This window comes from Thunnus thynnus, chromosome 6, assembly GCF_963924715.1.
Source record: "Thunnus thynnus chromosome 6, fThuThy2.1, whole genome shotgun sequence".
Lineage (NCBI taxonomy): Eukaryota > Metazoa > Chordata > Actinopteri > Scombriformes > Scombridae > Thunnus > Thunnus thynnus.
This window is the reverse complement of record NC_089522.1, coordinates 13,945,838-13,969,613: the sequence shown is the minus strand read 5'-3', so window position 1 is coordinate 13,969,613 and position 23,776 is coordinate 13,945,838. Positions and strand designations below refer to the sequence as shown.

The window sequence follows — 23,776 nt, the reverse complement described above, 5'->3', positions numbered from 1 at the left end:
GGTTAGCACTGCTAACGAAGCTCTGCTAATTCAGTGAGGAACACATTTAATTTCCTGTTATTTACTCATTTAGAAGCTTTTAATATGAAGCAGTAAAGCAGGAAATGTTGGGTTTGCATCGGCAGTAACTTAACTTTTATACAGCGGTCCCTCAGCAGGCCTCCGGAAAGCTGGCTAATCAGAACAGAGTGGGCTCATCAGGAGGGGGGCCTTTGAGAGACAGGAGCTAAAACTGCCTGTTAGAGACAGAGGCTGAACTGTCGGGCTGCATAAAGGGCCAGTATAAGATAAGGTGTATTTTGAACTGTGAATCATGTAAAGCTACATTACATTATTAGAGTCCCAGAATAAAAATATAGAGCTGGAAATGAGCATTATAGGTCCCCTTTAATTGGCACACTACATGTCTATGGCATCCCTCTAACATTTATGTACCAAACCACACAGAACTAATGCTCCTACTGTATGTATTATCTATAACACTGTACTTTGCTTGAAAGAGAAATGGAAGGGCTCTGATGCATAATACCATGTCAGCAGTTCAGAGTGTCTCGAAATATTTTGTAAAATAATCAGCAGTGAAAAAAATGGGTAGGCATTACAGGCCTTCTCTGTGTTCCTTTATTTGGAGGTAAAATTTGTATTTTATAAGCAAACTGATATGTAATAATATATTTAACAGCACTAGTGGCTTGAAATGAGACAAATGTGTTAAAGGGTTGTGACAGAGGGAAGAAACTGTAACCACTGTGCTGTCATTGGATTAAAACCAAATGCATTGTGTGCTCGAAATTTGTTTCTTTTTTTTTGATGAATACTCTTCATTTCCTGTCAGGAAGCTTAATTTCCTGTTTTACATGCCACAACTCAGATTTGACTTCAGATTGTGAATAATTTCACCTTAACGTCTGTGCGATTTCTCATAGCGGCTCTTTCATGATCCACCATGTCGTCCTAGATATCATGATCCGTCATTCTTGACTTAATAGCCATATTAATCAATTACAATCCAATAATGCAAGAATTTATCATGCAAACATTATCTCAAATACTAGTTTTACTTATGCAGCAGCCCGTTGGGCAACTTGAACAAGGGTGTGAGCCTACTCTATGTACTTACTACACAAAGTCATATTATATCCGGCTGAATTCTGAAAGCGCATCTAAAGGCTGGGAAAGGAGAGAAACTGGGCTCATTCTGAAACATCAGCATGCTCAGAGACTACATCGCCACCATTTGGATAAATACAACAGGTACACTGTGTATTAACAACTCCTAATGTCCAGACAGACATATGCAGAAATTCTCAAAGTCAATCAAAGTCCATCATGACGCAGTGACTGGAATCACATCTTTGCATAGCCTACTTGCCACCCACATATCATGGTAAGATACAAGTAAAATCCTAAAGGTGAGACAGGAAGGGGGAAGAAGTATAGTGATCAGACCACAGTAGCTCCAACTTTGGTACTTAAACACTTGAATAAACACCAACAGAGGACCTTGATGATCCTTTCTATTCAACAGTGCATCGTCATCAGTCAGTATGATGGGAGGTGGGGCAAAGCTCATTTGTTCATTTGACTGGTTGTGTGGGAATGAAAATTTAATGTAGGTTTGTTCTACTCTCACTAAACCTTGCTTTACTGGATGCTGTAACTGTACTGGAGTTACATGTAATGGATTTTATTATTAACAAAGTGTTAGCACACACAGTAGGTTTTTTTCTGCACACACAGCAGGAGTCTGATGATTTCTTGTTATTCATTACAGCAGGATAAGACACTCCTCTATGCATGGCCATTTTTTTCTCATATTTCTTTTTTCACAAATGACACTTCCTGATTGGGATGGGTACCAACATGTGACCTTGGATTATCCACAGTGTGAATGAGGACGAGCACACAGATTATCTAAACAAACCCCTTCTGCACTAATTCCCTTTGACCTTTAAGGAATACTTAAGCAAGAGGTTTGGATACAGATGCCCCGAGAGGTTTCAGAGAATTTAGTTGGATTATGTCTTTAATTGTTCCAGATGTTTGGTGTTGTGGTGGCACACTGTCAACCAATCAAGGACCATGAAATGTTTTCTTTTTTGCAGCATGACCTCCAAACCATAAAAATAAAACATAAGAAATCAGATTTGAAAAGAGTCATGTTTTAGCTCTGTGTATGCTTGTGTGTGTGTGTGTGTGTGTGTGTGTGTGTGTGTGTGTGTGTGTGTGTGTGTGTGTGAGTGTGTGTGTGTGTGTGTGAGTGAGTGTGTGAAGGAGGCTCCATTAGGGCGTCACTGGTAGTAGTCTATCAGTAGAGATGATGGGTGGCAATTTCACGTCTGGTCCAAAGGGGGGCACTCTCGTCTCAGGAAATCAAGACTGCAGATAAAAAAAGAAGAGATAGTCAACCCTTAAATCCCTGAACCTCAGAGCAGGTTATGAGGCTACATCTTGGCCAGATATTATCTTTTTGGAGTCAAGATGGCACCTGTACCTCTGATGTGCCGTGTCGATCCTCAGTGGATGATTCTGTTTCCCTGACAACAACTGCCTTGGTCACCTGCATGTCTGGATGCTGCTGCTTGGCTTCCTGTATTGCAATAGCCAAAGCCTGCAAGAAAAGAGTGCACTGTGATTACTATGTATAAAAATGCATATCAGGAAAAATGTTTAAAATACTTTCACACAACTTTCATGAGAACTTCTGTTGATTGTCTGTGTTTTTCAGCTCCAGGCTGAATTCCTGTCAAATTCCAGTTCAACAATTTTTTTATATAGTAAGACAATTTGACTTTAATGTTTCAAAGAACAGTTGATTTTCTTTGCATTTTTTAAATAATATAATATAATATAATATAATATAATATAATATAATATAATATAATATGAAAATATATGCCTGCAATACTGTATAGAGGCTCAAAAGTAGTTCCAATACCAAAATAATAAATAATCAGAATAGATCATCAAAAACTACAATATCCAAAACCAGCAACCAGTAAATACCTTGCACACATTTGTTCTAACACCACTGCCCCCCCCCCCCCCCCCCCCCCCACACACTTCACTTGTTCACCTCAGCTCACCTGTTCCTGGTCTACATCATCATCTCCTGTGATTATGATCCTCTTCTCGATCCTGGTCTCTGAATATCCTCCTTTCACTGTCTGCAACACACAACAGCTTCTCTGTAAAAAGCTGTTAGAAGTAGAACTCACATTTCACTGTACTCAGACATAAGAGATGAGCTGCACCCCCTTGTGTTGAAATAATCTTAAGTTAAATTCATAATTCATATGGTTTTACTTAAGCGTCTCTACCTTGGTGACGTGTGTGGTTGCTGAGGTAACGTTTTCAGTGACAAGAATGGGTGACCCTGTTGCCTCTCTTCCAAGACTGCCCATATGCACCTGAGAAAGCACAACAGCTGGCAGCATTAAAAAATAGTGTAAACACTGACATACATATGCACAAATCAGTACACGTTATAAAACAAGCAATAATTCTTTGATATTTGAAGACATCCATCATATTCAGGAATTCATGTCTTTGGTCTTTGTAAGTAGGTTTAAACCCTGGAGAGCAAGAATGAGTGTGCTGCAGGTTGAGTTAAAATTGGAGAGGTCCTCTTGTTTGTACTCACAGGGGATACACTCTGTCTCGTAGAGTAAGAAACCTCACTAAGGCCACCGATGCCATGATCCTGAAACAAAAAGTTTTATTATGTGACTTATTTTTATTCAGAGCAACTGACATACAGCTCCACAATAATAATCCATACTGTATATAACATAATAACTGTTTTTTGTTCTAATCACATCAAATATTCTTTCTCATCTATAAAGTGTTTCACTAAAAATAGTAATTTAACCTGATCTGTGAACTCCACGATGGTCGTGGTGACCTCTGACCCGTTGGGCTGGGTCTCCGTCCTGACATCCGTCTTCCTCACTGTCGGTGTGATCATGACATCACTAGCCTCCCTGCTTAGTGGAGGGACGGTAGCGATACGACTGGGTTCCCTGTGCGACTGCTCTCTGTCCACTGACGATGACACTGGTACTGACCTCTTTGGTTTTTTGGGTACTACAGGCTTGAGAAAAGAAAAAAGACAAGTTTTAGTATTTACAGGGAAGACAAATAACTGCTGCTTTTATTCTGAAGTTCTGTGGGAAAACAGGACTTCAAAAAGATCCAGAGATATCAGACATGAAGTTGGAAGCACCTTCTTCACAAAAATATATTCAATATTTATTAAAGCTTCTGATGCACAGGAATGAACAAAAGAGTACACATAGCAAAAGGCAAACACAAGTGACTGAAATTCAGTGGTGGAAGAAGTATTCAGATCCTTTACTTCAGTAGAAGTACCAATACAGCAATGTAAAAATACTCCATTACAAGTGAAAGTCCTGCATGAAAATACTTAAGTAAAAGTACATAAGTATTAGCAGTAAAATGTACTTAAAGGACCAGTGTGTAGGATTTAGTGGCATCTGGCAGTGAGGTTGCAGATTGCAACAAATTAATAACCCCTCACCGTCCCTCTCCAAGCATTTAGGAGAACCTACGGTGGCCACGAAACTCACACAAAATACAAAAGGCCCTAATGATGTCATATATATTATTATAGATGACATCATTAGATTATAAATACTGAAGCATCAGTGTTAGAGCAGCATGTTACTATTGTAGCTGCTGGAGGTGGAGCCTGTTTGAACTACCCCAAAGGGTCACCAGATAAATCTGAGGGGTCATGAGATGATTAATGGGAGAGGAAGTTTCAGTTTTTGGACTTTTTCTTTAATCTTTGATTTTTGGTGAAATGCTGGATCATTTGAACATTTATTGAAATGAAACCATGTGAGAAGTTTAGAGGGAAAAATCATTATTTGGTGGAGCTGTTAACAACTCATAGACATCTGAAATGTGACCCCGACTACACACTGCTTTTTGTAAGACGTCAAAAACCAAAAAGGTTGGAAACCACTGGTTTCATCTTTAACAATGTGTTGTATTTTAAAAGCTTGTTATATTATCCATTGTGTCAAATCTTGTAACTAAAGCTGTAAAATAAATGTAGTGGACGGGCAGTATAAAATCACATAAGATGGAAATACTCAAGTAAAGTACAAATACCACATAATTGTACTTAAGTACAGTGCTTGAGTAAATGTACTTAGTTCCACCACATGCTGGAATGCAACATGCAGACAGGCAATATGAGTTAATATCAGTTTTTGAAGAAGATCTTTTATCATAGAAATTAGATTAAAAGAAAAGACAAACAGGAAGGAGAAAAGGTAGGTGGAGGGTCTGTCTTCCATCAGCGCTGCTAGATAAAGAGCATCAAACTCAAATCACATGTTTTAATTAAAACATTAAATTAAATCTCATCTGCATGTTTTATTACAGCCACTTACTTTATGTTTGTCCTTTTTCTGTTTTTTTGTTGATTTCAGAAGCATATTCAATATATATTTTAAGCTCTAGACTTTTACATTATACAGATTTATGACTATTGAAGGCTTAAAGCTCTACACAAAAACAAACAAACACCAGAAAAAACTGTTTGAAATCTGTGACAAACACTTTGTTTTTCATCTGGACCATAGTAAGCAAAATGTTGTCACGGTTCTTTTTATTTGACCAGTACATTTCATTTACACTGACCAACTACTGCACAGGCAAACTAGAGCTTGTAAACAAAACTTGCACAAACTCATCAACAGCTCGCTGTGGTAGCCTGAATTCACACTTTGTTGCAGACTTGGACTGCACTAAGAGGGTGATATGGGGGTGTGAGAAGGTGGGGGGAGTTGGGGAGGATATACATGCAGTCCTACTTCAGTAGTCTTGGCAAAACTGTAGCCTGCACTTCATATTTCCAGTTAAAAATGTGTATGCAATATTCCTGAGACATAAAACAACTTTCTGAATTTTCTGTTCATGGTACATTCAGATTATGTTCACACCCAAATTCACCTGCATTGCAGTTTGATTGAAAGAGGAGGAAGATGCATATTTTTAGGCAGTCGTGATGCCTTAAAATAGCACAGTTCTCAGCTGCCACAACAAATCAAACTAAAGGAGCAGAAGCTCCTACAGTAAATGCTCCAAACACACAACACAGAATTTTGTCTCTACCTGCACATCAGGCCGTTTCACCTCTGGTCGGACCTCTTCAGCCTGGATATGTTTGGCCGGAGGGCTGCTGCTCGCTCCTCTGGACAGAGGAGCTGACACTAATGGAGGCGGGGGTTCAGAGGGGCCTTGTTGCTGGAGAAAATCGATTCCAAAGCACAGACCCCCGTCAGGTGACAGATCCCTCTCTCCCAGCTCTGTCATGCCCCTGGAGAACTCCTCCATGCCTGTGTGCAGGTCCGTGAGGACAGTGAAATCTACTTCTGCCTCCAGGCTGGATGTAGAGCTGACTGTGATGCTGGAACATTTGCGCTCGATGCCCAGGTGGGTCTCCTTCAGGTACAGGATCTCGTGGTCTTGGTCATCCTCTGAGACAGAGCCAAGACGTCTCTCCCATGGTTCCCTCTACAGGAAAGAGTGCAGAACACTTAATGCAGACCATGTAAAATACAGGTACATTTCCTTATATAATCAGTCTGAGCAACAGAAAAAAATGCTGATCAGAATTAAAAATGTAGGGCAGTTTTACAATAATTACTGATATGAGCAAAACCAGCATCAGAAAATATTATAAATTAGATTTAATTATTTTTAAAATCCTGTGTTTTGACTTTTATTGCAGGGGTTTAACTTTTTTGATTAGATATCAACTTGTAAATTGTACTTTTAATTTTTGCAACACTCGAATGAAATCTTAAATGAGAATGTGTTGAATAGCTAAGTGCAGTTTGTTTACTCATTTACGAATAAGTAGCTTAAAAGGAGAAAAAAAACAGACTGGTGGAGCTGAGCGATGACTCACTGAGGCTTCGTTGAAAGGCTCCTCGTGAATAGCAGGTGTGGGAGGTGTCTCCTATAGAAGAAAAACAAACAACAAGCAAACATTAATATAAAACAGAATAAAGTGTGTCAATTCATAGAATTCAATTAAATTGCCACAAATCATAATACCTATCTATAACTAACGTGTGTGTCATTGTATCAAAAAAGGAAAGAGCAGAAACACAGAGTTAGAGGTTTTCTTGTCACTGTGTTAACATGATGTTCTGTTTACAGCGTAAAACAGTGATAGAAGCATTTATTTTCACATTTAGAGAAACCAAGTTTGCAATATTCTGCTTTTAAGCTAATTGCATTTGTACTCGGTGAAATTCACTGCATTATTATTTATAAATGAGAACACTTAATTCATCCATCAACTTGCTAAACTTACACCATCAACACATATATGAGAATTCCCAGAGACTCTAAAGCTAAAGGTTACTGTCAGAAGCATGCACATAGGGTACATTTCACAGAGTGACATTCTTAAAAATGGCCGCAAGTGCAACGGTAATGCCATGCACTGAAAGGTTAGATTTCTAAAAGTCCCTTTCAGGAAAAAGGTATCCATATTTGTAAATGCAACATATGAATGCCTAAGCCCTGAAGAGGTTTGGCAGCTCTGCAGCCTGTGATTACATCTAATCACCTTTGTCATTTTCTGCTATCGCTACAGAGATGCCAAGATAGAACATTTGGTTCAAATGCCCTTCTCTGCCATTTACGAAAAAAGATTTAAATCATGTCAAAAAGAGGTTTCAAAGAAAAATGGTGGGAAGGTCTTGCGCTCCTTGCAACAGCAGCCACCTTTGTTATGTGAGGATGTTGGAAGGAGAGACCAGGTGTTAACGTGACAAGTTAAGGTGAGATAAGGAGGGACGACTGAAGCTTAAGCAATGGGAACTTTGCTTAAAAGGCCCGCAGGGTTCTGAAATGGCCAAGCAGATGTCAAGCTTTGCGGAGGGGAACAAGGGAAAGCAAAAAGCTCCCTGGGCCATGGACGTGAATTAAGTCGGTCAATGATGCGATGCAGAGGAACGTGAAGTTTTGCCTTCTCATACACAGCCACATGAGTTCTGAAGTATGTGTGTGTGTTGTTTTTAGATGATAAAAACGAAAGATTTGCACCACATCGCCTGAAGCTCATGCAATGTTTTACTTTCCGATGATTGACAAATAGGTTAGGGGTCAGATGGTTTTACCGCTTGCTTCCTCTTGGTCGTTTCTTGGCTGGGCGTCCTGTAGTGGATGTGGCTGCTGTCCATGTTGCTCTGTCTGTCTCGGGACCACTGCGTTTTCAGAGGAAGAGTCCGAGGGGGAGCTGTGGGGAATTTGGAGCTAGCGAGATTCTCTTTAAACTCTGTGCTGTTTTGAAAATTATCTTCATGTCGCATATCTCCTCTTGTCCACTGACTTTGCCCCGTTGTATCCCTGAAGTCTCTGAGCTCTTGTTGTCCAAACGACTCGCTCTTAATCTGCTGATGTAGTTGATTTTGTTGCTGATATGACATTGCAGCTTCACTGTGGTATTTTGTGTTTTCCTTGACAACATCTGTGGCGGATTGCACTGCAGCATTACCATCCACTCTCCTTCCTGTCTCACAGTATTCGTCTTTTGATTTTGTCATCTGTACATCCCCAGCCGCACCGAAGATGCCTCTATCGGACTGGCTTTGAGTTTGAGGGTTTACAACACCTTTGTTCTCTTTATTCAAAGATTTCTTTGATCTCTGCGGCTTGAGAGGAACTATTCTGGTGACTTCTGAGTGTGAGTTCCCAGTTTTGTTGCAATCTTTCTCTCCCTTGAGGCTTGGGTCTTTTATTTTCCATGTCTCATAACGCCTCACGTCACTCTCAATTCTGCCCCCGTTGCCCTTTGGGAGAGAATCCGCAGCTACCGGAGTTTCAAAGTTCTTCAGTCTCTCTTGATGAATGTTGTGCTCATACTGACAATGCCTCCCATCTCTATTGTTCATTACACTCCTCTGTTTGTCATGCGGAGAGCCGTATCCATTTTCTTGAATAGAATTCCTTGCTGTTACAGAATCATGGTGGCCATTAATCGCCAATGAATCGTCCATAGGGTTCATATCTGTTGCTGTAAAGTCTGTTTCCTGTTTTGGAGATGTTCCAGTTTGAGTTCTCAATGAATCCCACGGTGTTTGATAATTGTTCATAGTTGCTTCCCTCCAAGATGTTACTGTGAACGTGTCTCTACCCATAGGAGAGGTCTTACTCTTCTCCTCTTTAGAGTAAGTATCCAGCACTCCTTCATAAGCATCCTGCTTGTCAATCAATTTGGCATCACCGGTCGCCTATGTTGACATAGAGTAAACAGTTGCATTAGCCTAGCTAGATACACGTCTCCTCCATCTCTGATATCATTGTTACCCCACATCAATACTGTAAATGATCATTCAAGAAAAAGAGTGATTAACTGGAGGACCTAAGACCATGATTTTCTGTGTTTTGGTTCAGTACAAACAGCATTTTGATAGAGAATGGGAGGAGCAGACAGGATGGGAAAGGGCCGGCCAATACAATATTTTTAGAAAATGGTAATATATAGAAAACGAATAGTAAGTTTAAAAAAATGGGAATAAAATCTTGTTCTTACTGGTTTCCGCTCGGGGGTTCCTCCAGGAGGAGTAGCTGAAGAAAGGCGTTTCTCTCTCTGGGCCATCTTGCTGTTAGGCTGCCTCAAAGCTCTCTTCAGCTCATTGATGCTGGCCTGGTGCTTCTGTATAACATCTTCCGGCTTATCCAAGAACTGCTGCTTACACAGTGAAGGGCACATCCATGGCACAAATTAACATATACATTAAAATCTGAGCTGTAAATCTATTAGATTCTGGTTATATTTGTTTACACAATTAAACTATATATGGATTCACATTGAAAATGAATGTGGAGGTTTTTCTTTTTAAAATTCCTTCTCTAACTCTATTCTGATTAGATTGTAGTGCAAGATTTTCTGTTTTCTGTTATTTAATTGTGCTGTAGGATGAATTAAATGCTACATCACATGGTTGGACAACAGAGGTCTTAAGGGTGACCAGATGCAGATATAGGCCTCATCCAGAGATCCAGGTACATCTGGAGGTTTGAAAATCTTCTAATCAGTGACACAATTATATTACAGTATATTTTCCTTCACACAACCACTTCTACTCTGCAATCTTTGGAAGATGGAGCACATGCTTTATTGTAATTTTCCCTTTTATTTATTTACTGATCAAAGGCTAGACAGATGACAAGATTTTCACTGGTAACAGTGTTCAGAAACTAGGAAACTGACGTGCACAACTATGATATTACACTTAAGAAAGCGGTGCACCAATCGATCCTGAATATTTGAACATGACCTCCATTGCTGTTGCTGTGGACTGTTCTAACAGTAAGTGACAAGCACAATGATAAGCACAGGACTCCTGGTGAGGGTCACACACGGCACATGCCGAAATAGAGAAGACGAGCAGTACCTCCTGTTTGGGCCGAGGGATGGCCAGATCCTTGTCCAACAGATGAGGGAGCCCGAGGTGGGGCAAGTGAGATGAAGTGAAGGGTTTTGAGCAAAGCAGGAGTTGAGGGTTGGGGGGGTGGGGTAGTTGGAGAACAGATGCGTGCAGAGACAAAGAGGTAAAGTGCTGCAGGTGAGTCAAAAAGGCAGGCGGCCAGACGGACAGACAGAAACAGTTGACTGTTGGGGCTTTGGACTAAGACAGTTAAGCCATTTAATGTTCTGCCAAGAAGACAGGGACAATCCATTTCAATGTCAGCCGATCGATAATTAATGCAGTAATCTATAGGCTGAACATTATTAGGGGGATTATTCCCATACTTCTTCATACAAAGATTTGGTGAGAAGGAATTACAAAACCACAAATGAACAGACCCTTGAGTAACAAATGCAATGCCAATATTTCCTACAATACCCCGTAACACTACCAAATTACCAGTGCAAGACTAGATACACTTCCATTTATCATCCAAATAAAAACTAAAATAAATTTGGCATAAACAAAGACACAGTGTGTCTTGAATGCCATTTTAGCAGTAAAATAAATTAAAAATAAGCATTAATTAAATAATGAGATTTTATGCATCTCAGCTGCTGTACCAGGAGATTTGTTAACTAGGGAACCACTGATTCACTGAGTCATCAACAGTGCTTAAGGGCCATCTGTTTATCCTGCTAATAACAATCAATCCCTTTAATTTCACACAGGGACACTGTTAAAGATGCACGCTCTCGAACATGTGTTGACATTTGGAAAAAAAAAAAAAAAGAAGCTTTTTCCATGTAGAGTTTTAATGTTTCTGTCACTCTGGATAAGAGCGTCAGCCACAGTAAATGCCTGTGAAGTATATCAAATATGAATTCCCACTGAAACTACTTCCCAGTGGGCAGATAGAAAAAAAAGGGAGAAGAAGAAGAGCCTGAATAAATGTATATAAAACATTTTGTGTCTATTCATCTGAAGATAGATTCATGCAGTTTCCATGGATTATAGTCAGTGGAATCCTGGAAATCATGACATGAAAAGAAGTAACATTCGTGCTTAACAGACACAGAGTACGGAGCATGACCTACAACAACCAAAACCACACAGACAGACAAAAGTGCCCATGGCCAAAATACCTCTGATTTAGAGTCTACAGGCGAGCCTGCCTCCTCACCCTGCAGGAGAGAATGAGGCGGAGAACAGAAAGGTCAGAGAGAAGAGAGCAGAGGTTAGCAAGGTGAGCAAGGTGTGTTAACATTATAGCAGCGAGAAGAGAACAAAACTGTTCGAGGCAGGGTGTGAGTTTAAAAAAAACAAAACAAAACATCTGGAGCAAAAAGATCAAGTTAGATTTTGGGGGGAAGATTTGAGAAAAAGTGAGTAGAGCTGACTCATACTGAGAAGTCTCATAAGTCTGGTGAGGAGCAGAAAGTGGAAGAAATTAGGTCATGGGGAGAAAAAATAGGGACAGTGATTACAGTCTCAAATAAAAAGGAATGTGAGAGAGACGGATGAGGAGTGTTAGCCAAACGTTCATGAGGGATTTTTCCGACTTGGGGCGAAGCTGTGTGCTTTTACAATTTAAAATGAGCCAAAGGAACTGCTTGTGGATATTTCTCTGTACTGTCCTCAAAAGTGTGATACAGTTCACATAGGAAAGGCAATATTTTAACAATGTGAGTGCTTATTTCATTTACAGTGTTGATTCATACTGTGTGAACTATAATGTACACGTTGCAGGTGTGTTTAACAGCTATAAGCCAAGACAATAAGAGCTGGAATGAAGTCAGGTTTGTGTGTATTTGTACAGTTTTCTATCCTCTCATTTTGTACCTTGAGCTCCAGCATCTTGGTGGGCGTTGAGATGTTGGCAGCCCGAGTATGCCTCTGATCTTGACCTCGCTCCTGCAGCTCCAGCTCCTGATCTGTGTAATGGTCTTGGTCTTGGTCCTGGTCCTGATAGTGGTAGTGATCGTGCTCCAGGTCCAGACTGCCTTCTTGGTCTAGGTCCTCTCTGGACATGAACTGTGTGCGCTCACTGGAGCTTCGCTGGGACAGCTGGTCCATACTGTCACCTAGAGCTGAAGCTGGTTAAAGCCAAGGGAAGGGAAACGTCAACCGTTTTTAAGTTTTTACATGACATGATCTACTGTACAAGCTCAGTATGCTGTGCATAAACATAAAATTACTGCCTTCATTTCTTTTTTTGCTGAGAAATTTGAGACTCAGATAACACAGGGCTACTGGAGCCTTACCCAGCACACACTGGGTGAGATGTTACTGCCCCACAACATAATCCAGGAATCATGAGTGCACCCTGATGGGAGAGTGGAATAACTGGGTTTCTTACCTCCATCAATACTTCGTGGCAGCAAGTACCTCTTGCTAACTGAGCGGTCAAACTGCGGAGCAGGCCTGTCAATCAGAGCACTCGCCTGTCTGGTTTGGGCTTGGGTCCGCCCACTGTAGCGGAACTTGGAGCCAATCACCAGGAAGCCCTTGGGAGGCGGCTCTGGGGAAACCAACCTGCAGGAGGATTCAGTTTATGAAAATCTGCCACAAGCACCAAGATTCTGCACCTAGTCTACACATTTTACTTTATTACACAGTTAAGAATTTGACAAAGAAGAGAGAAATGAGACAACTATGAGTCCCTTAATTTTATACTAACTTTTCTGAGTAATTTGCAGGCACATAATGGTACATTTTTAGGACATTTTCCAGAAAGAGGGGTGGTGCAATTGATGAATACAAATGATAAGAAAACTGGAAAAAGTGTTAAGTTGTACCCACTTAATACATTTGGGTTCAAATGTAGTTAAAAACATCTTTACAACTTTCTTTTCTAACAGAAAAAAAAACATAATTTTCAGTGTGTAGTTTTGTGTGTCAAACTAGATATTTACATATTAGGTTCTCCCATATACTATCAAATTACATAACCCTTTAAAAGAAATGCTCTAAGAATGAGCAGTTACTCTTGGAAATTAGTAGTAAACTAAGGGATCCGTAAAATTAGGTGTTACTGTCAGGAATTAAAATCTTGCTGACTGCAAGAACTGACCATTTAAACCCAAGGAAATATTCATTTATTATTGGAAACTTAATTCTCCGTACTGTATGCATTCAACGGTCTGCTTGTCTGTAGACAAATTTCTTACTTTTGCATGTTCAGCTGACCTGCTGTGCACTCACCCTCTTGGTTACAATAGAAATTAATTGGAATTAATTAATTAGACGTGTACTGTTTCCATTTCACCTATAATTAGAAGCAAATTACTTTGTCCTCTTCAGGAAGCTTCCTATGAATTTACAATTACATATTAGTAATGTTCAAGTACTTTCAACAAATTATAGGGAATTATGAGACCTGTAAAAATTGTTACCATGAAAAGTTATTAACACATTTGTATGATGAGTGTCACTTGAGGGATACTTCCACTGTGCCAAGTGCTACAGTGCATGCAGGGTGCAACAACTACAGTGCAGAAAAAAGTCTGTCTGTGTATTTTTGAGTATGAAGTCCTACCTGAAGAAGGTGTGGTGCTCAATGCAGACCTTCCACAATCGCTTCGAGGCCCGATGGTTGGGCAGCTTGAAGCCTATGGTGCTCTCAAACTGTTCATACTGAGCAGTGAGGGGAAGGAGTGGAGGGGTGGTGGTGGAGGAGGAGGAGGGCAGGTGAAGAAGAAAAGAGGAGTGAAGGGAGTGAGTGCCGGGGAAAGATGAAGTGATGGTGGTAGGGTGAATTGTGTTTACTCCGCAGGAATGGAAAAATCAATGTCGTTTTTTTTCTGTTTAGCCATAGACATATTTTCTCGCATCTCCCCACTGCCATGTCAGGTAGATTTTCTATCTCTAACCAACCTACAAATTAGCCGTTCATGCACTTGCTGCATCAGATGTTCAGTGGTGTGAACAGAAGAAGCAGCGTTCAAATCAATAGCTTATTAGCAATATAACAGCTCTTAAAACATAAGAAGTAGTCCATTCAAATGAGGAAGCCAACTTTTAATCCATGCAAAAATTCTGTGGGGACAGTTTAGAATAAAAGGGCTTTAAACACAATGACAACCCTCTGGGTAAATTTGAAGTGACAGCTGACTTAAGAGGATAGATCTACAGAACAAAGTATATGCACAGAGTGGCCTTGATATTCGGTATTAAGATGTCAATGTCAGTTTAACAGTGGATATAAAACACACTGCAGATACCCTGAAGGCCACAGATTGTAGGGAAAAAAAAAAACAAGAAATCTTAATAATTTTAGGGAGTTGAAAACCAGAGCGAGTGTAATGTGGCTCTAACAGTCCCAAGTAAAATCCTTGATAAAAGTGTAAATCCTCATGACTGGTTAATCACATTTAAAGCCACCATAGAGGAAGAGAGAAGGAGGAAAAGAATAAAAACATGACCTATTGGACTCATCTGTAAGAACAGTATCTCTGGGGGCTATAAATAATGTCTGAAAAAACACTCCTTGTCAGTTGTCACATGGTATTCTGCAGATAAAACTCTGAAGTAACACTTTTATCAGACCATGAAATGACTATTTATGCTGTTTGCGACAAGTCAAGAGAGACAATGATGTAATTTTAACAACTGTGAAACCATGAAATAGAAATGTGGAGTTGGCTCTTTACCAAATGATCCTTCATTTCACTTGTCTCGGCTTTGCCAGAATGACTGTCACGAGCTGTTCTAGTGGGGCTGTGCATGCAGTCATTGCACAACTTCTCAAGCAAGATGCAAAAGACAAGATAATAATAGTTTTTATTTACCTCCCCAGGGCGGATCTTGATGTAGAAGTTGCTCCTCTTATAGGAGATCTTGAGGATTTTTGGCCAGGCGAACCGGTTGATCCTTAGACGGTCTCGGTAGATGAGCAGACCGTTGGCGCTCACACCGAGCATTATGTCAATTCCCTCTGAATCCTGGCAAACACAGGCATAGAGGATCAGAAAACTTTGAACACAAGTGTGAGGAAATACTGTCCAAGTCTGGGAGCACCTATGTATTATCTCTGTACCTTAGCGTGATGCAGGTCCACTCCATACATCGAGAGCTTCTTGGCATTTTCTAGAAAGTTCACCTCTGCGTCTGCTGGACTCATTCCCCTACAGTACAAATGCCGCACATGAATCATCACGTCTTTTATATTGATCCCACAAATCAAGCATTTGCCATTATCACCATGGCATTCAATTTAATTAATGAAGTCATTTTTTCTCTGACCTGTAGTTACGGTGCAGCTCCATCACCCTCTCCTCCAGCTCACGTGTCTGGTTGGGGGCAAAGCGGAAGTCGCTGACATAGTCGGGGCCATGTTCCTCAGGCTCGTAGTCTCCCAGTTCAGCCTGGACAGTGTAAGAGCCCAGAAGAGCGTGGGTGACAAATGAGCAGGGCAGACGGCCGGACAGGATGTCGTCCCTCAACTGCAGGCACAGGTAGTACCTAAAGAGACACAGCAACAGACAGAGATGCTGCTTGTCTTGAAGTGTCTACTTTATCAGGGAAGACCCACTGTTAGACTTGTCTCTCTCAGTTCTTATTTGAAGTTGAATCAAGTTTTTAGCCATGCTAGTGTGGCTTTAAGAAGCACTACTGCATGACTGTGTCTAAACACAGAGCTGCTGGCATATGGCTGTAAATCTTTTCTGTGTGAAATTTTTAAATGTCTCTTTACTTGGCCCTCATCTGTTTCTCTCCAGGAAAACAAAGGATTTGACAGATTAAAAGCTTCTACACTGACTGAGTCATTCATTAGATGATGGAAGATGTAGGACATAGCTCCTGACAATCTATATCTTTGCCTATCCTACTTTTACAATTTTGGTCCATTAAAATTACCAAAAAAATGTTATCATCTGTTTTACTTACCCCTATTACTACTTGTGGAGGTTTTTAGATCTCTGAGAATTTCCTCATCTCACCAGAACTGTGGTGCAATTTGTTTGTGGTGCTCAAAGAACTGCAAAATGACAACATCTCTTTCCAGAGACAATTTCCCAGTTATTCTGTTTTTTAGGATAGTCCACAGACCTCAGTGTTCAGCAGAAAATAGGTCTTAATGAAAACTACATCACAATGCCAAAAGCTTTCATACTGTACGCACTACTTTTTGGCAGAAAGTGGCTCTGATGAGAACGGCTCTTACCAGAGTGTAACACAGAAAAAAGTTTTATGTAAAATGCTTTGAGCACCACAAGTTTCAGAAATATCTTGTATAATTTGTTTTTTGTGTAATGTTGGTGAACAGACCTTTTAAGCAGTTCATTATTCATTATGATTTATTATATTTATACTTTTTGTCTTTTGTCTAAAAATAAAATCTTCCTATATATGTCTGCATAGAGTACATACAGTACATACACTCTAGACAACAGTCTAGTGAGCATAATAAACATATGTACATATATACATACAGGCTTATCTTTTTGCAAAGATCATAGTCACAGAGAGAATTGTATTGTTTCAAGTTCCGCACTGCAGGTTTAAAGAGGACCTATTATGCTCACTTCCAGCTCTATATTTTTATTCTGGGGCTCCACTAGAGAAGCTTTGCATGATTCACAGTTCAAAAAATAAGGAAAAGCATAATAGGTCCCATTTAAGTGTCCTGACCACATGGTGCACACCCAAGGCACCAAACAACAACTAAGGTAACAGTTCCACAATTTAATACATACTTACATGACAGGAATAAATAAGTAATAACAAATAAGCAATTATAGTGGGTCTTCTATCTTAACACTCAACATTTTACCTTCAGACAACCGAAACAAATCAGGTTTCTTTTACTGTATCTATCTATAAGTTTGCTTTGACCTATGAGTCCCTGTTGTTGTATTCAGACCTACCTGGTGATGTCTTCAATGAGCACAGATGGGTCCGGGGGGTAGAACTTGACAGAAAATCCCAAATTCCAGGAACCAACTGTGGACAAACCATCAGTAAGATTGTTTTGTGAAGGACTGCCTGTTCATTAAAATACTGCATGTGTGTGTGTGGATTCTTGACCTGCGTGTGTGAGACTGTATATGTGTGTGTCTGCTGTACTTACCCCGAATTTGCTTCTTAATCTCTTTGGAGGGATCCAACCAATTCTGATAAAGAATGAAAGAGACAATCCCTTTTGAGAAATTTCGACCTCCGCAAAATCATCCATAGCCACATTTTTAACAGCCCTTTTAAGTACTGTACCTCGCCAGCTGCTCTACCCTTTTTAAATCAATTCCCTCGTTGAAACCAAATATATTCACGCTACGAGAAAATGGATGAATGCCTCTATAAACACTGAAAGCGTCAATATTGGGGCTATAAATGCCAGTTGAATCTAGCTCCGTCCGCTTAATGTCACTAGAGCTTTCATGGTGCTCTGTAGACCCTGTGCACAATTTTTAAAAGGCCATACTGTCTAATCACATTTTAAAAGGTTAAAGGCCATGTATGCCAATCTCAGGCTTTAAGTGGTTAATCATTACTAAAAGGGCAATGAGGGACTCACTGCTTTAAAACACCTGGAAATGAAAAACTGGTTGAATCAGTGCTATAATTCAACTAAAACAGTAAATAAACTATTACAAGCAGCTACAAAGAAACATTCTTCTTCTCTCGTACTTATCAATACATATACATACATACATACACTGTATTATGAATAGTAGTCACTGTGGCAAGTAATGAAAACTAAATGAAATTCTTGTGAAATTCTGTTTAAAGCTCTATATGATAAGTTGGGGATTAAACTGGACAGACGTCAGTGCAGTTTGTTGCACATCTGATGATGTTACACAGTAAACGCTTGTGCTGCCTGGTGCTATCAGATCAAAGTGGATACAAGAAGCACATGGAACAGTACTGTACTAATGCTGTTCTTATCATTTCTGGTTTTTATTGACAAAAAAATGTATCACTTACACTACATACAACTGTACAACTGCACTATAACTACATGCCCGAGTACTATTGGTGAGCTACAGACCACTAAATGCCTCTTTACATTGTATGAGTCAACTACAACACTGGTGAAACTTTAAAGTTAAAGATCCCCTTCAGACATGTTTTAAGATAAATAAAAATACACCACTTTGAATAGTAATTTGTGTCTGATATGTTTTTTTTCCCCACAAAAACAGTTGAATTACCCAATCCTTAAAATTACATCTAATAATCCTTCTCCCTCATTATTTTAAGTTTGTAAAATGTTAAATGCTTTGGCCCCTCCTCCACTATGTGTACACTCGCTGAGTAGGTTCTATTAGATCCTCCAGAATATCCTCCATACAAGATTGTACCATACCGTTTCGTCTCACTGCATTTGGGCAGTCAACTTTCTCTGTGAAAGCCACAACTCAGATGAATGTCTTTCCTGATGATATGAAGAGCTGCAGTTCCATCACTACGTTCAAGACCAAATTAAAAAATCTGGTAAAAACTATTCAGCTCTGTAACCACTGAATCTAAATTTCATCTCATGGTCTTCTCATGAATGCAAATAATCTTGCTTTTAATTTGACAAGCATACATTATTAATTTCTAGTTGACATTGTGAGTGTATATGATGTGCTATTGTGTGTAGGTTTGTATTTTGTATAATGTGTCCTGTGTGTTTTTTGCTTTGTACTGTTTGTTATTGTGCTTTTATATGTTTTAATTTTATGGGACTGCAGATGAAAATTAGCTTTGCGCTGACTCTGGTGCAGTACATCAAATGTTAACATTTATGTTTAAAATTGTACATTGTCCCAACAAATACAATACAACAACATTGAAAATTCAGAATCTATGAATATAAGAATATTTTTTTAACTGCTTAACAAACACGTGTACATGAATAAAAACCTGCATTCTGTATTTATACTGTGTACTGTGTCCTGCTCAGAGGCACATGAATCATTTCTACTGGCAGAATGTGTTTGTTTATTTATTAATTATTTGGTCTGTATTATTTAATAACCCAGAATATGGTCAATGTCTTTTGAACACTGGAAATTATTTATTAGGCTAAATGTTTCAGGGAAATTGAAATTATGTAACTCATATCAAACCCGACGCTCAGGAATTTTTCTTAGCTTCACATGTGACTGAATGGAAATGATGATGAATTATGTAAAATATAAATGTATTTAAAATGTGTCTCTTGCTGACAGACAGACTCTTCCTGTCTTTAATTTTGTCCATAATAAAAGTTGATGGGGGAAATAACAGATCATGAAAAGAAAAATCTTTCTAATAAATGAAGAAAGTTGTTTATGGTTCTTTTGTTGATCAGACCGACAAGTAACAGATGTTTAACTAGATAATGAATCAGAAAACAAATAAAATATAAAACTTGGGAGTGGTACACTGTTATCTGTCTCCACTCTGGTATAAAACTGCACTTCCATGAAGGCTGCTCTCATGTATCCTCGCTCATGGCTACTCAGAGATCCCTCCTCACTCCTCGCTCCTCACTCCTCAGAGCAGAAATAAGAGCTTTGAGACAGCCTTCAACATGGCAGACCAGGACAACTTCCGGTTCAAGCAAGCAGCGAGGAGCAACAAAAGATCAAATAAGAGACTTGAGATGTACCCAGAGAAACTGTCTCCCTTCAGCAGATGAATGTGAAAGCAGACTGCTAGTGTCAAACTCTGCACTTACATCATGTTGTACAGCGAAGCTCAAACATCCAAGTGAAGTAAGAAGAAAAACATATATTTGAAGAGACAGCGACAAGTACAGCTTTAAAGTGTAGATTTACAGAAATGTAGCCAATTGACATATTTAAGCTTATATTAAGGGGAAGAAGAACTTAGTGAATGTTCATCAAATAATAAGCACACATTGATACAGGCAGTTACAAATCTTATAGGTCAAGAGTTGTTTTTATTATACTCTCTGTTTTATCAGGTCGTATGTTCTATGTTTTTATTCATGTCTCTATTATTTTTACCTTGCTCTGTTTTTATTTTTGTTATTGTTTTATCGTGACTGTCTATTTTATCTTGTTCTGTAAAGCACTTTGTAACTATGTTTTGAAAAGTGCTATACAAATAAAGTTATCTTTCTTCGTGTGTGTGTATGTATTTGTGTGTGTCTGACCTTGGTGTTGTCCGTGTCCTGGAAAGTCAGGCCAAAGTAGTCCCTCTCCAGCAGGTTCAGATGGCCACACACCATGTCCAGCAGGGTCTGGCCCTTGGCAAATTTCTGTGACACACACACACACACACACACACATACAACGTATAAGAACACACAGAAAGTGGGCAGGTGACATGGTGTGGCTGCTAATACTCAGACAAAAAGAAGAGGACAGCGTGTAATAATGCAATTTAATAAAGTTGTGTAAGATTGGCATCCAGTGTAAAATAAAGTATTTGTAAGACTGTTTGAAATGGGATCTCATTGCTTCAAAAAAGATATTTTATGCATTATATTCAGTGGTTGGTTAGTAAAATAATACATTATTTTCATTTTCTTGTTTTCATATTTCCCAATGCAAAGGAGACAAAAATATCAGTAACATAAATATCCACCCCAATGGTGGTCTGTGAGATGCTTCCAGCTCTCAGTCTGTCCTCTCCCCTGTTGAGGAGGAGGAGCATCCCCCTGTATGTCTATATAAGGGGAGGAATTGCATTTCGCATCAGTGGTGTTTCAGCAGACCACACCTTTTTTCTATCCAGCCCTTCGGGGCTGAAAACAAGGCCTCTGTGGGTTGCACAGGCAGCCTTGGCAAATGCTATTTCCACACACACATGCACAGACACAAACACACACGCGGATAAACACACGCGCCATATTCGTCTCCAAGGGAAACCTGGCTCCTATGGCGACAAAGCAACCAAGCAGCTGTTACCATGGAAACAGAAGTAATAGGTCCCTTCTGTGTGTGCGCGTGTGTCCTCTCACTTTCTCTATCTCTGGTTACTACAAGGCCACCACACAGCTTTGTTCAGCTCTTTTAATAAACATTCACCTAACCTTTTAAAAAATGAAGAAAAGCAAATTAATTAACCGTTTTAGTAATGTGTCTCTCAATCAAATAAATAATAATCCACATCCTGCTGCACTGAGGCTGCCGCGGGAAGAGTAGTGAGAACAATGCTGATTAACAGGCAGAGGCTGCAGTCAGAGATTTTTCGGGGTGTGGCGCATTTATTCGATTTCCCAACAAAATGAAATTGCAACACACATCTCAGGTGGTCCCCCAAGCATAGCAACCAATTCAGGAGCTGTTGATGAGATTTCGTTGTCGCTCCAATTGGCTCCAATCACATTTCTCTAACTAGTTCTCTGGGCTGATTGTGTTAGCAGCCATTTGGTGTAATCCTAGAAATCCATTTTGCTGATCGCTTGGCCCATGCAAACAAGATGAGGAGAGACAGCCTACGTGTGAATGAGTTAACGGCTGGCCGAGGAGAAAGTAAATCTATTGAACTTTGTCACTTCAACTAATACAAGTGGAGAGATAGCGCTGTGTAATCAAATAGCTAGAGATTTGTTAAAGTTAGCCTGAGTCATTTCTGTTATGCAATGTAATTGCTACAGTATTTAATCTTTACAGTTAATACTAGTCTGGGCTATAGCCAGGTTAAACAAAACCATATGATGGTCTACTCAAATTAAAGGTAAATAAATGGTACCATTACATTTGCTTGCACAAAAGTCCTTATTATGAGTGAAGCTAAAAAAATACTGGAACTTACATTTCCTAAAATGCCTAAAGCATCTTTAATTAGACCCATTATGCCTGATAAATGCCCATAACATCATCTGAGTTATTTTTTCAGACTTTACAAAGCTGTCCCCAGAGCCACAGAAGATTTTTACAACTGATTTCATGTGTAAAATAGATACGGTAGAATGCCCCTTTAATCAAACTTGCAACCAAGTTCACACTGGGTTCAACACGTTTTCAGTACAGTTCATTAAAAGTAAGCAAAAATTACAGTCTTGTACTTCATACTGGATTCATTAAGCAACATCACATTTGAGGCTGCCGCATGGAGGAAATAGATGTAAATACAATTAACATTTAAATTGTAATATTTGAAGGTGGATGGACCAAACATCCCCTCTAGTTCCAGAGTAATTTAATTAATAACTTCAAAGCTGGTTTTAAGACATAAGACACTTTATAGTCATTGTATGCAACACAATGATATTTTGTGTGGCGACCATCACAAAACAGCAGCAGTAAGAACACTAAGGAATGAGTAAATAGAATAAAATCAAATTAATAAAAATCATTTACATAATCTTAAACATTCTGATATGAATTGCACATTCATACAATCGAGCTAGTCGTAGCAGTTGTTTCACCAAGTTCCAGCATGACGACTTAGAAAAAAGCTTCAAAAATATATTTGATATGTTCAAGTTTCTAAATAACGGTGCGTGGTACAACTCTTGGGTTCTGAATTTAACCACATTTTTTAAGAGCCAGTAGTAGCTCAAAGCGCAGTATAGATGTAAGTCAGTGTAGAAGTAAGAGAGACTGTCTTCCAACCAGACAGGTAGAGCTCCAGTGCTGGCAAGTACACGCTCTGAAGTTCCCTCGAGCAAGACGCTGAACTCAGCTGAACCTTCAGAGGCTCAGAGGTCTGAAGCTGACTCTGCACTCTGACCTCCCATGAGGGGAGGAAGTGGAGAGCAAAGCTGCAGGCACATGTATTAGATTGATGCTGTTAAATTGGGAAGAAATGATGCAAGATATACTGTACTGTAGATATACTGAGGTCATAACCCTTTCAGCTCTTTCAAATGAGGCCGAGCCTGGACCCAGTGTCATGAATCTTTCATTTAGTTTTAACTTGTTAACATGATCAAATAAACCTCACATATATGGAGCTGGTGTGTTTTTTCCTCCAAGGAACTTCAGATATAAGAACGCTGAATGCTTTTAGTATGTGCACAGATATAGAAAAGTATCTTTTTTACTGCATGTTTGATGCTATGCTGCATCTGTCTAACAAAGTGAAATTGGAAAAAAAACAAAAAAAGTTATAGAGATTATTTGATTTGGGAGATATTAAAGTTGTGTTTTACTATTCAGACCACTCATGTGAAAAAGAACCACATTTCAACTGTTCCAGTGCAGAATAGACTGAGAATAAATTTACGAAAGCACTGAAATATCAGTAGTGCAGAATTCACTGAACTCAGGAAAGCAGTTTCAAAACAGCCTCGCCTCTGCAATACAGTGAAAAAGTCACGTGGTCATGCGGTTAACCAGCAAAAATGAAATGAACCATGAAAATGAACATTAGCATTTCTGGGGTTGGACCTACAGAGAAAATTCCGTTCAGCCAAAGTTTAA

General features: G+C 39.4%; 1 protein-coding gene across 4 annotated transcripts; it reads right to left on the bottom strand.

Annotated features, from left to right (window-relative positions):
- Positions 1-603: 603 nt before the first annotated feature.
- si:dkey-178k16.1 (band 4.1-like protein 1) lies at positions 604-20,657 on the bottom strand. Of its 4 annotated transcripts, XM_067591904.1 has the most exons (21): positions 20,557-20,657; positions 17,536-17,578; positions 17,333-17,408; positions 15,708-15,926; positions 15,502-15,589; positions 15,254-15,406; positions 14,002-14,099; positions 12,823-12,998; positions 12,306-12,559; positions 11,609-11,647; positions 10,449-10,478; positions 9,584-9,739; positions 8,169-9,281; positions 6,947-6,997; positions 6,148-6,549; positions 3,872-4,093; positions 3,644-3,703; positions 3,321-3,410; positions 3,087-3,167; positions 2,495-2,611; positions 604-2,379 (listed from the first exon to the last, which is right to left on the bottom strand). In XM_067591904.1, exons 1-21 carry the CDS (start codon positions 20,629-20,631, stop codon positions 2,374-2,376), a joined length of 3,549 nt encoding a protein of 1,182 aa, XP_067448005.1. In that variant the 5' UTR covers positions 20,632-20,657; the 3' UTR covers positions 604-2,373. The 4 variants fall into 4 exon arrangements, with proteins under 4 accessions (XP_067448005.1, XP_067448007.1, XP_067448006.1 ...); XM_067591906.1 differs by lacking the exon at positions 8,169-9,281; XM_067591905.1 differs by lacking the exons at positions 10,449-10,478; positions 11,609-11,647.
- Between the last annotated feature and the right edge of the window lie 3,119 nt (positions 20,658-23,776).

Excerpts from the sequence above, each read along its gene's own strand:
- si:dkey-178k16.1 (XM_067591904.1), bottom strand. The coding sequence starts at position 20,631 with ATGGTGTGTGGCCATCTGAACCTGCTGGAGAGGGACTACTTTGGCCTG. Across the intron at positions 9,282-9,583 it reads GAACCCCCGAGCGGAAACCA|GCGACCGGTGATGCCAAATT; the intron begins GTAAGAACAAGA and ends ATGTCAACATAG. Across the intron at positions 3,411-3,643 it reads CGAGACAGAGTGTATCCCCT|GTGCATATGGGCAGTCTTGG; the intron begins GTGAGTACAAAC and ends GTGCTTTCTCAG.